The sequence below is a fragment of the Pithys albifrons genome, chromosome 3 (assembly GCF_047495875.1).
Source record: "Pithys albifrons albifrons isolate INPA30051 chromosome 3, PitAlb_v1, whole genome shotgun sequence".
Lineage (NCBI taxonomy): Eukaryota > Metazoa > Chordata > Aves > Passeriformes > Thamnophilidae > Pithys > Pithys albifrons.
Window position 1 is genome coordinate 1,092,810 of NC_092460.1, and position 12,751 is coordinate 1,105,560.

The window sequence follows — 12,751 nt, forward strand, 5'->3', positions numbered from 1 at the left end:
ACCTGTTTGGCAGGACTGCAGCCATAGATCACGTCCTGCTGGAGGCCATCAATGAGGGGCTGAGGGACTGCAGGCACAGCCCAGATGGCCTGCAGGGCTCTGCAACCAGAGCCATGCTCCAAACCCTGCCCTGCTCCACCCCACCAAACCCTCACAGTCCCAGGCACAGCCACAGAACAATACAGATTCCCTTGTTTGTCTCTGCACACAACATGTTTAGGCATCCTGAATATGTATTTGCAAAGAAATTAATGGGAGAAATGGTTTAATTTCATCTGGAGCTCACAGCTGACCCTGCCTGATGTTTTGGAAGTGAAGCACATCTTGACAGGAGCTGTTTGAAATCTCTGCAGTGCAATAATGGACAGGACCTGATGTTTTCCATCCCCAGGCAAGGATGCACCTTCCTCAGCCATCCCTAAAATGTGCTGCAGAGCCCCAGTGCCCAGTGACACCATTACCAGCCAGAACACCCAGCTGGAAGAGCACACCTGACAAGCTGGAGATGCCAATGCAATTAAGACAACATGATGCACCCCAAGCAGACACTAATGGCCTTGTTACAGCATTCATTAGACAGTCACACTGAAAGACAACCCTATATTGGTTTGCTCTGGGGAGATCTCCCTCTATACTGGCAAATAAACACATCTCAAGGAACCCTTTTGCCACTCCAAGCTGAGGGTGAAGGTGAAGGAGGGCACCCCCTCTGTCCTCATGGACAGGCAGCCCAAGGCAGATGGGAAGGGATGGTCTGAGGTGATCCCACACCTCAGCTGGGGACACACAAGGGAGGCAGGAGCACTTCCCCAGGGAGAGGTTCCTTCTGGGGTCCAGTCAGCACCTCTAGTCCATCACACAAGATCTCAACACCCTCCCAACTCATTGCTGCTTGACCACAGGAAGCAGCTCTGTCCATATGCAGGAGCCTGGACGTGTCTCTCCCACTTCAGCACGAGGCAATCACTTGGAAAACTAAGGTTCAACAATTTCACAGGGATTGTTGCCTTATTTGTTGATTTGACAGTTCTGGCATGCTCGTGGGGGGAATGGGATGGGAAAACATAATAAACCTGAGACCTGCTGAGTGAACTCTGCCTAGAGAAAGAAGCAATATCACCAAATTTCCCACGAGAACCTGCAGTTCCTCTAGGAGTGATCCATTTCTTTCTCCTTCAGGCACATCAGCTCCTCCAGGAGAGCTGTGTTTCTGTTTGTGTCAGGCACTCAAGGCACGAGGAGCTGCATTTTTAGGAACCAGCCACCTGTGGAGCTGCTCAGCCAGCCCCTGGCACTGCCCCAGTGCCTCTGGTGCAGCAAACTCAGACTGCCCAGGGACTCACAAACAGGGCACGTATGGCATGGAGGCAGCTGGAGACAGTGGGGCACAGGGGCACAGCAGGGCATGGAGGGGTGGGCACGGGGGCACAGCAGGGCATGGAGGGGTGGGCACGGGGGCACAGCAGGGCATGGAGGGGTGGGCACGGGGGCACAGCAGGGCATGGAGGGGTAAGCACTGCTCTAAAATGCCAAGAGAAACACCAGGCATGAAAGCAGGACCTGTCCTGGCCACGCTGCCTTCAGCCATCCACCCTCCCCCCCTCCTGCTGGATGAACCACAGAGCCTCAGAGATCCAGTTATTGCCACAGGATAAACAACCAAACAGCAAATTAAATGACCCATTTGGAAAGCAAACCAACCAAAAAGCAGCTGGTACACGACACAGCCCTTCTCCCCATGGCAGATTTCCTCCTTTTCACCACTAGCTCTTCTGTCTTTTCAAACATGAAAGCTAAAAACAGTCAAAGTAGTTCTTGTAATGGTACAAGTGCCCTGTGACACCCTCAGCCCCCGCAGGGAGCCACCAGCCTGGTTTAAAACTGATATTCCCATGGCCAGAGGATTTATCCTCTAATGGCATTAGCTGTGTCCTTGCTCTTGCCCAGGCACTGGTGGGCAGGGCCCAGCAGTTCAGGAGGATGCAGCTGCCAGTCCTGCTCCTGAAATGCAGGACAAAGCTCTTCCAAATACAGCAGCACATGCACCATAAATGCTGCATCCTAAATCTGCCTGCCCGAGGCCAAAAGGGGCTGACAGGGCTGGCACCACCCTCACCAGAGCCAGAGGCAGAGGGTGGCCCTCCCTGACCTCTGGTGGGAGGGGGTGGGCACCTCCTAATCACAGCCTTGCTGAGGGAGGACAGAGCACTGCAGGACTGGCCAAGCCATTCAAAACTGGACAGCTGCTCATTTTCCCCTTGGTGGATACCTGAAATGTAGCCAAGACTGATCCTAAATCATGCTCTGGGTACTGGGCAGAGCTCTGCTCAGTTGTTTGATACCAACCAGGCAAAAAGAAATGAGGAGATTTTGCTGCCCTTATGGAAAAACTCTGTCACGTCTCCAGTTTGCTGCAGGGAAAAGCCATAAAATATTTGCTTTGCTATCAACCAACTTCTGACCTCAGATACAGAAATGCAAATCCAGGGTGAGTCAACAGCACCCAGAGGAGACACTTGCCATACAAACAGCTGAAGGGAAGCAGAGCCTGGCTCTGGAGGGTGCAGGGAATTGGAGTCTGCCAGGCACAAACCAGCACAGGGGATACCAAGGTGGGAGAAACACCAGGACTGACAGGAATAGACAGTCTCAGGTAATTCACAAACCCACGTTTGTCAACTCATGACAAGAAGAAAACAAATGGATAGAGCAGGTTTTAATAAGTTGTTAAAGATCTCTTCAGTTTGTCTACTAATGTAAGCAAGGGAAAGAAAATTTAAACAAAAGTTCTTGTGTAATTTTACATGAAAAGGTCTGGTACAGCTCTCAAGATTAATCCACTCTCTGCCCTTTGCACTCTAAAAGAATACCATGATTGGGAAGGTGCCAGGGAGCACTGTAGAAGAGCCCCATGAGAGGCTGAACAGCAGCACCACTGCCAGAGAAATGGCAAAACATTCTGGTTCCTGACTGGAATGAGGATGATGATAAAGAGGAAAATATTTACTCACCCCTGCTGGTCTTCAGCAGTTGTTGCCCTGAGATCTGGAGGGTCCTTACCTTTCAGGCCTGTGTGAACAACTTTCCCCTTTGTGACTGAGGGAATTCAGGTGCACAGAACTGAGACTGCCCAAAGTTATGAGTCTCTTGGAAAGCAAAACATCTCTCCAGCAGTTTCCAAATTAAAATGAGCACTTGCACCAAACATCCTTTTCTTTCCCTTTCTGTGTCAGTATTAAAGGAATAAGAACTGGAGAAATATTCCCTGAAGTGTTATCTGAACAATAATTACTGAAGATAAATTGTAGTCTCTGGTAGTTTTCCCAAGGATGTATTTATTAGGATTCAGTTTGGTTATTTCTAGGAATCCTTGGCTTCTCTAAACTCCACAATTTCCTTTATTATTGTAAGACAATACAGAGACTGCCATCCTATATTAGTGTGAGAAACCAGGACACTTCAGTGAGGAGAAGGGAAGTTGCTGAGAGAGTCTCAGTTACTGATACGACCCTGAGGCCACGAGGATTTGAGGGTGAGGAAAGAGCTCCTTTTATAGAAACATGTAACACAACAACAGGAATACAAATCCAGCTCCATTAATTTAGCTTTAAATTTTAATGGATCAGGATGTGTAGTTTACATAAAGAAGGATTTACTTAATAAAATATTAAATTTTTTTTGCTAAAAGAACTGTAAATTGCAAGTTAATATAGATTTCTTTAAATAGAACATCAAAAATTGAAAAACACTGAAATATCAAATCAAATACAGCAAAAGAAAATGAGCCAGAACTCAAAGAGAGCAAGAAGTTGTGGCCACTCTCCAAGGCTGGACTCCTGGTGACCCACATTATTTACTTAACTGAACAAAACCATATGAAAACATTACAAATAGAAGGAGAGAGTGTTTTGGTTACAGCCCAATGGTGGTGCTTTGACCTACCTGGGCAGCCCGTGGGTGGTGTCCCAGCTGCACAGAGAGCTCCAGGGCCGGGGGTCTCACACCTCCCCCAGTTCATGGGTGATGCTGGGTCCACATGCAGCCTCAGGGCTGGGGCACTGTCCGTGTGCCAGGTCTGTCCTGGCTGCCCCTGCAGGGTGTGCCAGGGCTGGACCACGGGCACACAGCCCTCCCCGTCACCCTGCCCCTGTTTCCCAAGGAAATCTGCAGCAGAGGCAGAGGAGGAGCCATGACACACCAAGGATTCATGATGTTCCTTGGAAGGGAACACTGACTGAGAGGGGAAAACCTCTTTCAACAAATAAACATTTCACTTCAGGAATAACCTTGATCTTATTCAGGCTCTGCTGCTGAAGAGCCAAACTGGAAACACTGTCTTTGGGTGTTAATAACACCCTGCAAGGAGCCAACCAACTCCAAGGTTACAATGGCACCACTTCTCCATGAACCTGAGGCTCAAGCAACTTGCAAAAAGTCAGTCCTGACTCCTGAACCCAGAGCTCCAGACAGGTCCCAGCCCAGCTCTGTACAGACGAGGCTGGCACCGTCTCCAGCTTTCCCACCCACCACTCCTGGGTTGTTCATCTGGCAAACATCAAAGTATCTTTGATCCCTGCTCCTACATGCTTGTTTTCCTTTAGGCATCATCACAGAAAGGCCATCTCATCCATATGGATTGAAAGTACCACCGGAAAAATGAGTCACTCCACCAACATTTAGTTTCAGCTTTCCAAAACCAGGAAAAACTGAACAGCATCTGCAACTGAAAGCCCAGTGGTTTTGAGCTCCAACAAATTATAGCTTCATTTTCCAAGCTGGCAACGAGGGAGTTGAGACACACAAGAGTAATAAAATTTGCATGATCCCCTAATGTCTCTATTAGTCTGAGGAGCTTTTGTGCTCAGGGTGCAGGGAGAAGGTTGCAGGACAGAGGAGAACAAGACAATGTGCAAAACCTCCCATTATGTCGCTGTGAAGAAACAGCAAAGATCTCTCCTAAGCTTTTCAGGATGAAACAAAGCATGGAGTGACTGTGCCTGACAAGAGAAGCAAGGGAGGGCTGAGCCAGACTCACGTTGAGCTGCAGGTCATCAGTCCACTGGCCCACGAGGCGGTACCCGGGGCTGCTGGTGTTGGTGGAGTGGAACTGGAAGATGTCGTAGCGCCCCGGGGCGTCCCCGTTCTTGTTGAACATCACTGGAGTGCCAGCACTGCCTGGGGAAGGAAACGAGACAAAATCCAACCAGCCAACACCCAATCCTTGCAAGGGCTGCTTCATTTGGTCATGGGGCAGAGTTTTCACACTGGGAACATGTTTCTGGGAAAGGTCATTTATCACCCCAGCCATCTGAACTGGGCACTGCAGGGCACTGGCACCACCCCAGCCATCTGAACTGGGCACTGCAGGGCACTGGCACCACCCCAGCCATCTGAACTGGGCACTGCAGGGCACTGGTACCACCCCAGCCATCTGAACTGGGCACTGCAGAGCACTGGTATGACCCCAGCCATCTGAACTGGGCACTGCAGAGCACTGGTATCAGCCCAGCCATCTGAACTGGGCACTGCAGGGCACTGGCACCACCCCAGCCATCTGAACTGGGCACTGCAGGACACTGGTATCACCCCAGCCATCTGAATTGGGCACTGCAGGGTACTGGTACCACCCCAGCCATCTGAACTGGGCACTGCAGGGCACTGGTATCAGCCCAGCCATCTGAACTGGGCACTGCAGGGCACTGGCACCACCCCAGCCGTCTGAACTGGGCACTGCAGGACACTGGCACCACCCCAGCCATCTGAACTGGGCACTGCAGGGCACTGGCACCACCCCAGCCATCTGAACTGGGCACTTCAGGGCACTGGCATCAGCCCAGTCCTCTCCCAGAGATCAGTTCTTACCCTCTAAACCTGCTGCCTAAAACTAAACCAAGCAAACCAGACGAGCTGTACCTCACTCCAGCTTTGCCCAGTGCAAGAAACATCAGAAGGCTTTTCCTGCTGCCCTCCAGCCTCCCTCCCATCTCCCTTTCCTCAGGGAGTTCTCCAGTGCAAATCACTCCTGTGAATGGAGCCTCTAAATGCTGCTTTCCCCCCGCCCCAAAAATGTTCCATCTGCTTCTGCAAGATAGTGCTGTCAGGAGTCAGCCCAGGTCTGGTGAGTCTTGACTGGCATCCAGGAATAGCTTCCTCCTCCACAATATGTTCTCAGTGCTGTAATCACCATGTGCTTGGGGTGGAACAGAACAGACTACGCCTTGGGAAGCCTGTTCCCTGTGTACTCCCTTATTTAGGCTCCATGGCAAGGACACAGAAGTGTCTCAGTGGGAACAGAGCAGGATCCTGAATTGACTCATTTGCCACGGCCTGAGGTGACTAACACAGGTCAGGAAGTGCAGAACAAGGACCAAGACAAGGAATCCCCCCCAGCCCTTCCACTGTGCCTGGTGTTGAGCCAAGCCTGGGGGTGCAGTGGCACCTGAGCCCTGGGACAGACGGTCCCTGAGCCTCAGGAGAGCTCTCACCATGACATCTGCATTTTAATTACCACAGCATCAGAAGGGAACCTTTCCTGAGATGAGAATTCAAAGCAGTGCTGCATTTCCTCAGATCTCCAGGAGCAACCTTCAAGGGTGACATTTATTTCAAGACATATTAAAATAGGTTTGGTAGGGAAGAGCAATATTGTGTCAAGATTGAAGATTATGACAATCCTCCAGCATATCTATATTCAAAGCTTCCTCCTCCTGCGTAACTTTTTCCCTAAAGCAATGAAAAATCTCTCCTGTTGTAGCATTGAACTTTAAGATTATCGTTTTCTTCATGATTCCCATTCTTCATTGAATTCCAGGGAGTGAAAGAAAGGTTTGGAGGAGTGAATTAGCACAGTCTCCATTCCAGCCCTGGTAAATTGTTTCCTGTCTCTCCTACAATCCTCTGAGATCAGAACAAATTCAGTTCAAAGGCTGGTACAGAAATCTTGCACTGAAATCTCTGCTCACTGGCTCCTTATGAGCACCAGGCAGATATTTAATTGTCATTACAGATTCATGTAGCCAGAATACATTTAGAGTGAAAACACTTAGAGTGAATCAGAAGCAATGGCTGTAATTCCTTGGCTCCTCTGGAAACTCAGCACAAGTGGCAAATGGGATTTAGCTAATCACGACTCTTATCTGGGTATTATCAGTTAAGCTTGGTTTTGTCAGAGCTGACAAAAAAGGTGCAATTGAAATGGTGGGAGCTCAAGTGAGGCTCCCAAATTGCAACAGAGACATCTGTGGATTCCTTACATCCAAACAAAGTCCCAGGACACGAAGAAGGGTCTGTGTGTGCTGCTCAGGAGGCAGCCAGAGAATGGACACCACGGGCAAGACCATCCCAAAGTCCACAGTGCTGAGACAAACCTGAGGGGGAGCAGCCAAGGACACACCCAGGGCCACCTGCACCCAGAACCCTCCTGGCCAAGCCATTTAAAATAACCCTTAAGAACAAGGGATGCCCTTGGATGCAAGAGGGCTGCAGGCTCAGCCCAGCAGAGTCTGATGGTCACCTGCAGGGCCCCTGAGCTCTGGGGACATCACCCTCCCACAGCCACGGGCACTGGGCAGTCAACACCTGCTGCTATTTGCAGGTATTTCACTGTTTAAGTTATACAGAGAAGGGCTGTGAGAAGCCTGGGATCTGCCCAGGAGTGGGAAGGACTGGTAACCCCAGGACAGGAGTCAGGCACAAGAGTCCCCTCTCCTGACTTTGAAGTTGAAGTAATTGGACTCCAGGCCATGGATATGCCAAACCTGAGACAACAGTGCAAGCCCTCCCTAACCCCTGTGGGGCCAGGAGGTGGCTCTGCCCTCCTTTCCTGCCTCCTGTCTGTGCCAACCCCTCAGCCCTGCTCTGATCACTGCACCTTCCATGCACAACTCTGGCTCCTTGGGTGAAACAACTAAAATAATAAAATGTGATGTATGAAAACCTGTGATAGAGGAACCAGGGCTTTCAGAAATGACCCTCTTTGTTCTTTGATTTATGATCTTATAATTGCTAAAATGTGTGGTTGCTTCACTGTTTTCTGATCATCTAGAATTTATTTTCTTTCTGTTAAGACTTCCCAGAATTTGGCTCAGCCCTGGCAAGCACTTCAGAACCTGAGTGTGAGCCTTGGAGCTGCAGCTTCTTGCTCATCAGTTCCCATCAAATGAGCTGCCTTGTCCCCACACAGACACAGGGTACACCTACACCTGCAGGAAGCACTCAAAACCAGACACAACCTGACTGAAGTTGTAGAATTTCAATCTCTTAATCACTGCAAGATTAGAAATCAATCAATAAGAGCAGGACAAGGTGCTAGACAGGTGTCACCACCCAAGGGTTTATTACTCAGCTCACACTCACAGCACTTTGAGGACCCAAAGGGCTCCTATGAACAGCATCTCCATCTTTCCACTGGCAAAAATACAGCTGCACTTGGAGACTTTCACAATCTCTCTGCTCCAATGCTTGAGGTTTGGCATTTTCCATATTTGGGGCCCTTTGCTCTCAAGGTAATGTGACAGGAGCAAAATGCACACTGAGCTCCTCACACAAATCCTGCCCCTCTTCATCAAAGTGTGGCCTCAGTTCTTCCTGCGTTACCTTTGCAAGGAAGATCAGACTCCAAGGCAGGCACAGGCAGGATGATCTCAAGTGCACAGTGCCAAGGACATCCACTACATGCAGAGAGGATCTCAGGCTCAGGAAGCTTCAAGACAGGCTACGCTTTTTCTCTCCTCACACAGCCTGGACAAAGTGCTCCCACTGCTCCACTTTCTGTCCTTATGACAAATTCAGGTGGAAAACTGGGAGAACAGGATTTTACACACAGAATAATTTGCTTTCCAAGTCCTAACCTTCAAAAGGAGCTGTACATCTGCTCTGGTGAGTAAAGCCAGAGAGCTGACAAAGGCCCAGCTGCCCCCTCCTCTGTCCTGGCCCTCCCAGCTGTGACACCATGGCCAAGGAACACAGACAGGGGCACCAGCACCCATGGCTCAGGAGGTGCCAGGTGTCACCCGCAGGGATAACCAGTTCTTGGAGCTGGACACTGGACAACATCAACTGGACACCCAATTCCTCATAAATTATGTCTCAGCTGATCAGAAGGATGAGATGAACATTCAGCATGTTGATATGCACGAAGTGCCAAGGGACAACTCTGTCCTCCCAGCACTGAAATGGCCCAAGTGTGGTCCTGCACATGAGGGGGCTGTGCTGGCACAGGAGCTCTGCCCTTCACAATTAACCTTCCCAAATGAGGCAAGAGAACTCTCCAGACCTCCTCAGATCATTCATCTCCAAACTTGCCCCTGGCTGCAGTTAACATCACTTCAAGGAAAGAAATTAAAATCTCCTCACATTCACCTTGCTCTTTGTAAGATGATTCATACAGAAATTAAAAATATCCTTGGCACAACGGACCAAGCTGGGCCACAAAATGCCATCATTGGTCCTCCCTTTACATCTCTTGAGTCCTGTTGCCTCTGTGTGGATTTTGTTAAGTTTATTAATAAGAATCTTTCTTAGGAGATGGCAGGAGGGGAGCTCTGGCTGTGGTGCCTGAGGAGGACGTGCAGCTCCTGCCAACCCTCCTCCCAGGCAGCAGCAGCCCTGCCTCCCACACTTCAAAAGGGTATTTCTCTCAGTACTTTCCAAAATCTGCTTTAAATATGGATTTGGAGGTCTACCTTCTGGCTCCTGGTTAAATCTCAGCTCTGTACCTCCTGCAGAGGCAGGGGCAGAGCTGCCAGACCTCCTGGGAAGTCCATTAGCAGGTTTATGAAGGAGAAGGAGCAGTCCCTGCTGCAAAGCACCCGCTCCGGGGCCTCTGGGCTGGGGCAGGTGGGGTTTGTTAAGGAAGGAATAAAATTACAGGAAAACATACAGAGGTAAGGAAATGGGGTGAATATTTAGGCCTGATCTATGCAGTGCAGTGCAGGGGAAATCCACGAGAGCCAGTTGTGCTGCTGAAACAGGGGTTGGTGCTGCCACCAGCATGGCCACACCTGGGCAGCACAGGTGGGGAAGGGATAAGGGAAAAAGCAAGTGCTCTCTGGAGGTTTCATTTCCTCTGAAATCTTACTGGAGCACTGGAGGCTGCAGTGACTGCTCTGTCTAAATCACACAGTTCTGGCTTTCCAAGCAGACCTGACCCTTCAGCTGTTCTCTGCCTTCCCCTGGGCACACACCTGCTGTGGGCTTCGGGTACCAGAATTTCAACCAGTTCATTTTCTCCAAAACAACAGAAACAGAAAAAACTGATGTGTGATGGTAACAACCTTCCAGGGCTTCAGGAGCCACACTGAGTGAGAGACAAGCTTAGGCTTTTCCCCAGTTATTTCTCCCATTGGAAATCAGGTTTCTGGAAGGTGTCCCAAACCAGCAGAAGCCATTCCTGTCTCTGGGCATGAGCAGCCTTATTGCCTTGGCTAAAACATGTTGCTTTCAAACTGAGACTAAACAACCACAGTCCTGTGCCATGGCAATCAAAAAGTCTTGGTTTGCATTGAAGGGAAAAAAATACATGAAGGGGAATGAACTGAACAAAGGCCCCACGTGTCAGGGGTGAGTGGGGAGTGACTGGGCTCACATGAGGTGGGATGAACTGGGCAAGGACCTCCCAGCTCAGGTGACCAGGGCTGTGGGCTGACATGAGGTGGGATGGCTGAGTGAAACCCCATGCCCCAGGGTGGCCACAGCTCTGGGCTGACATGGGGTGGGATGGCTGAGTGAAGTCCCCCATGGCCCTGTGCCCCCATGATGGCTGAGTGAATCCCCCCAGCTCTGTGCCCCCATGATGTGGATGGCTGAGTGAATCCCCCTGTCCCTGTCCCCCATGATGTGGATGACCATGTGAAGCCCCCCATGGCTCTGTGCCCCCATGATGTCTGACGACCATGTGAAGCCCCCCCAGGTCTGTCCCCCATGATGTGGATGGCCATGTGAGGCCCCCCATGGCTCTGTCCCCTATGATGTGGATGACCATGTGAAGCCCCCCATGGCTCTGTCCCCGATGATGTGGATGACCATGTGAAGCCCCCCCAGCTTGATCCCCCATGATGTGGATGGCTGAGTGAATCCCCCCAGCTCTGTGTCCCCATGATGTGGATGACCATGTGAAGCCCCCCCAGCTCTGTCCCCCATGATGTCTGATGACCATGTGAAGCCCTTCATGGCCCTGTGCCCCCATGATGTGGATGTCTGAGTGAATCCCCCCAGCTCTGTGCCCCCATGATGTGGATGGCTGAGTGAAGCCCCCCATCGCCCTGTGCCCCCATGATGTGGATGACCATGTGAAGCCCCCCCAGCTCTGTCCCCCATGATGTGGATGGCTGAGTGAATCCCCCCAGCTCTGTGTCCCCATGATGTGGATGGCCATGTGAATCCCCCCCTGGCCCTGTGCCCCCATGATGTCTGATGACCACGTGAAGCCCCCCCAGCTCTGTCCCCCATGATGTGGATGACCATGTGAAGCCCCCCATGGCCCTGTGCCCCCATTTTGTGGATGGCCATATGAAGTCCCCCATGGCTCTGTGCCCCCATGATGTCTGATGACCACATGAAGCCCCCCCAGCTCTGTCCCCCATGATGTGGATGACCATGTGAAGCCCCCCGGCCCGTGCTCACCGTTGAAGCTGACCCCTCGGATGTACTTGAGCAGCCTCTTGCCGCCCGCGCGCTCCATGTCCGGGCACAGCCCGGCGCTGTCGGCGCACAGGTCGCGGCTCATGCGGTGCAGGGCGTGGGCCATGGCGTACACGGCGTCGATCACGAACTGCACCTTCCCCTCCTGCTCGTACGGCGAGTCCTTCCCGATGCGCTCCTGCCCTGCAGGGACACACAGGGCACGGTGAGGGGCAGTGCCCACCTCCAACCCACCCCCAGGGAACCCTCTTGGGGCTCACCAAAAGAACTGGGTGTTTAATGGACACGATAAAACATTCCAAGTTAGAGTTTTACTAATTAAAACACAAACGAACCTCTCTTATTGCTAACAGAATCATTGACACCTCTTGCAAGATACTCTACGTAATCCAGAGAAATAAATCCTGCCATGATCCCAAACTTGAAGCCCTAATCTACAGGGACCACCTCAGAGAGAGAAAACTCCAGGCTCTGTGCACTCCCAAAGCCTGGCTTTGAAACAGGAAAGCATTTAAAATAAAGCACAGCTGGTATTTAAAGTTTGATGTTTTTCTCTGCTGCAAATCCCAGACTCTAATTGAAAGCTGGAACCAGAATGAGGGAAGAAAGAGTCACTTCAGAGATGCCACCCAAGGGGTGCTCTGGAGAACTGAGGAACATGCTGGATAATAACAGCACCTTCCAAGTGTTGGCATTAACCATCAGCCTCTGCTTCCCAGGCTGCAGGGGGTGAAATGTCCTGCAGAATCCACTGATTGCCTTTGGAGAGACCTAAAGGAGTCCAGCAATAAATGCCATGCCAGGTGCAGTGGGGAAAGCAGTGCTGGGGAGGAGTGGAAGTCATTCCTCGCCCTTGGCAGTGCCTGGTGCGTGGGAACTACAAACCCTGAGGAGCTGCCCAGCCCCCAGGGCTGGAGAGGGACTTTGGACAAGGGCCTGGAGGGACAGGACAAGGAGAATGGCTGCAAACTGACAAAGAGTAGGTTTAAATTAGATATTAGGAAAAAGTTGTTCCCTGTGAGGGTGGGCAGGCCCTGGCACAGGTGCCCAGAGGAGCTGTGGCTGCCCCAGCCCTGGGAGTGTCCAAGGCCAGGTTGGACAGGGCTTGGAG

The 12,751-nt window shown here is 51.1% G+C and overlaps 1 protein-coding gene across 4 annotated transcripts in view; it reads right to left on the reverse strand.

The window, feature by feature from the left end:
• Positions 1-12,751, reverse strand: part of GRM7 (glutamate metabotropic receptor 7) — a 247,074-nt gene that overhangs the window by 65,409 nt on the left and 168,914 nt on the right. For all 4 annotated transcript variants that reach the window (XM_071550186.1, XM_071550185.1, XM_071550184.1 and 1 more), the window contains exons 6-7: positions 11,623-11,823; positions 5,036-5,175 (exon numbers count right to left, since the gene is read on the reverse strand). In XM_071550186.1, the coding sequence (XP_071406287.1) occupies positions 5,036-5,175; positions 11,623-11,823 (341 nt within the window). The remainder of the gene's footprint in view (positions 1-5,035; positions 5,176-11,622; positions 11,824-12,751) is intronic.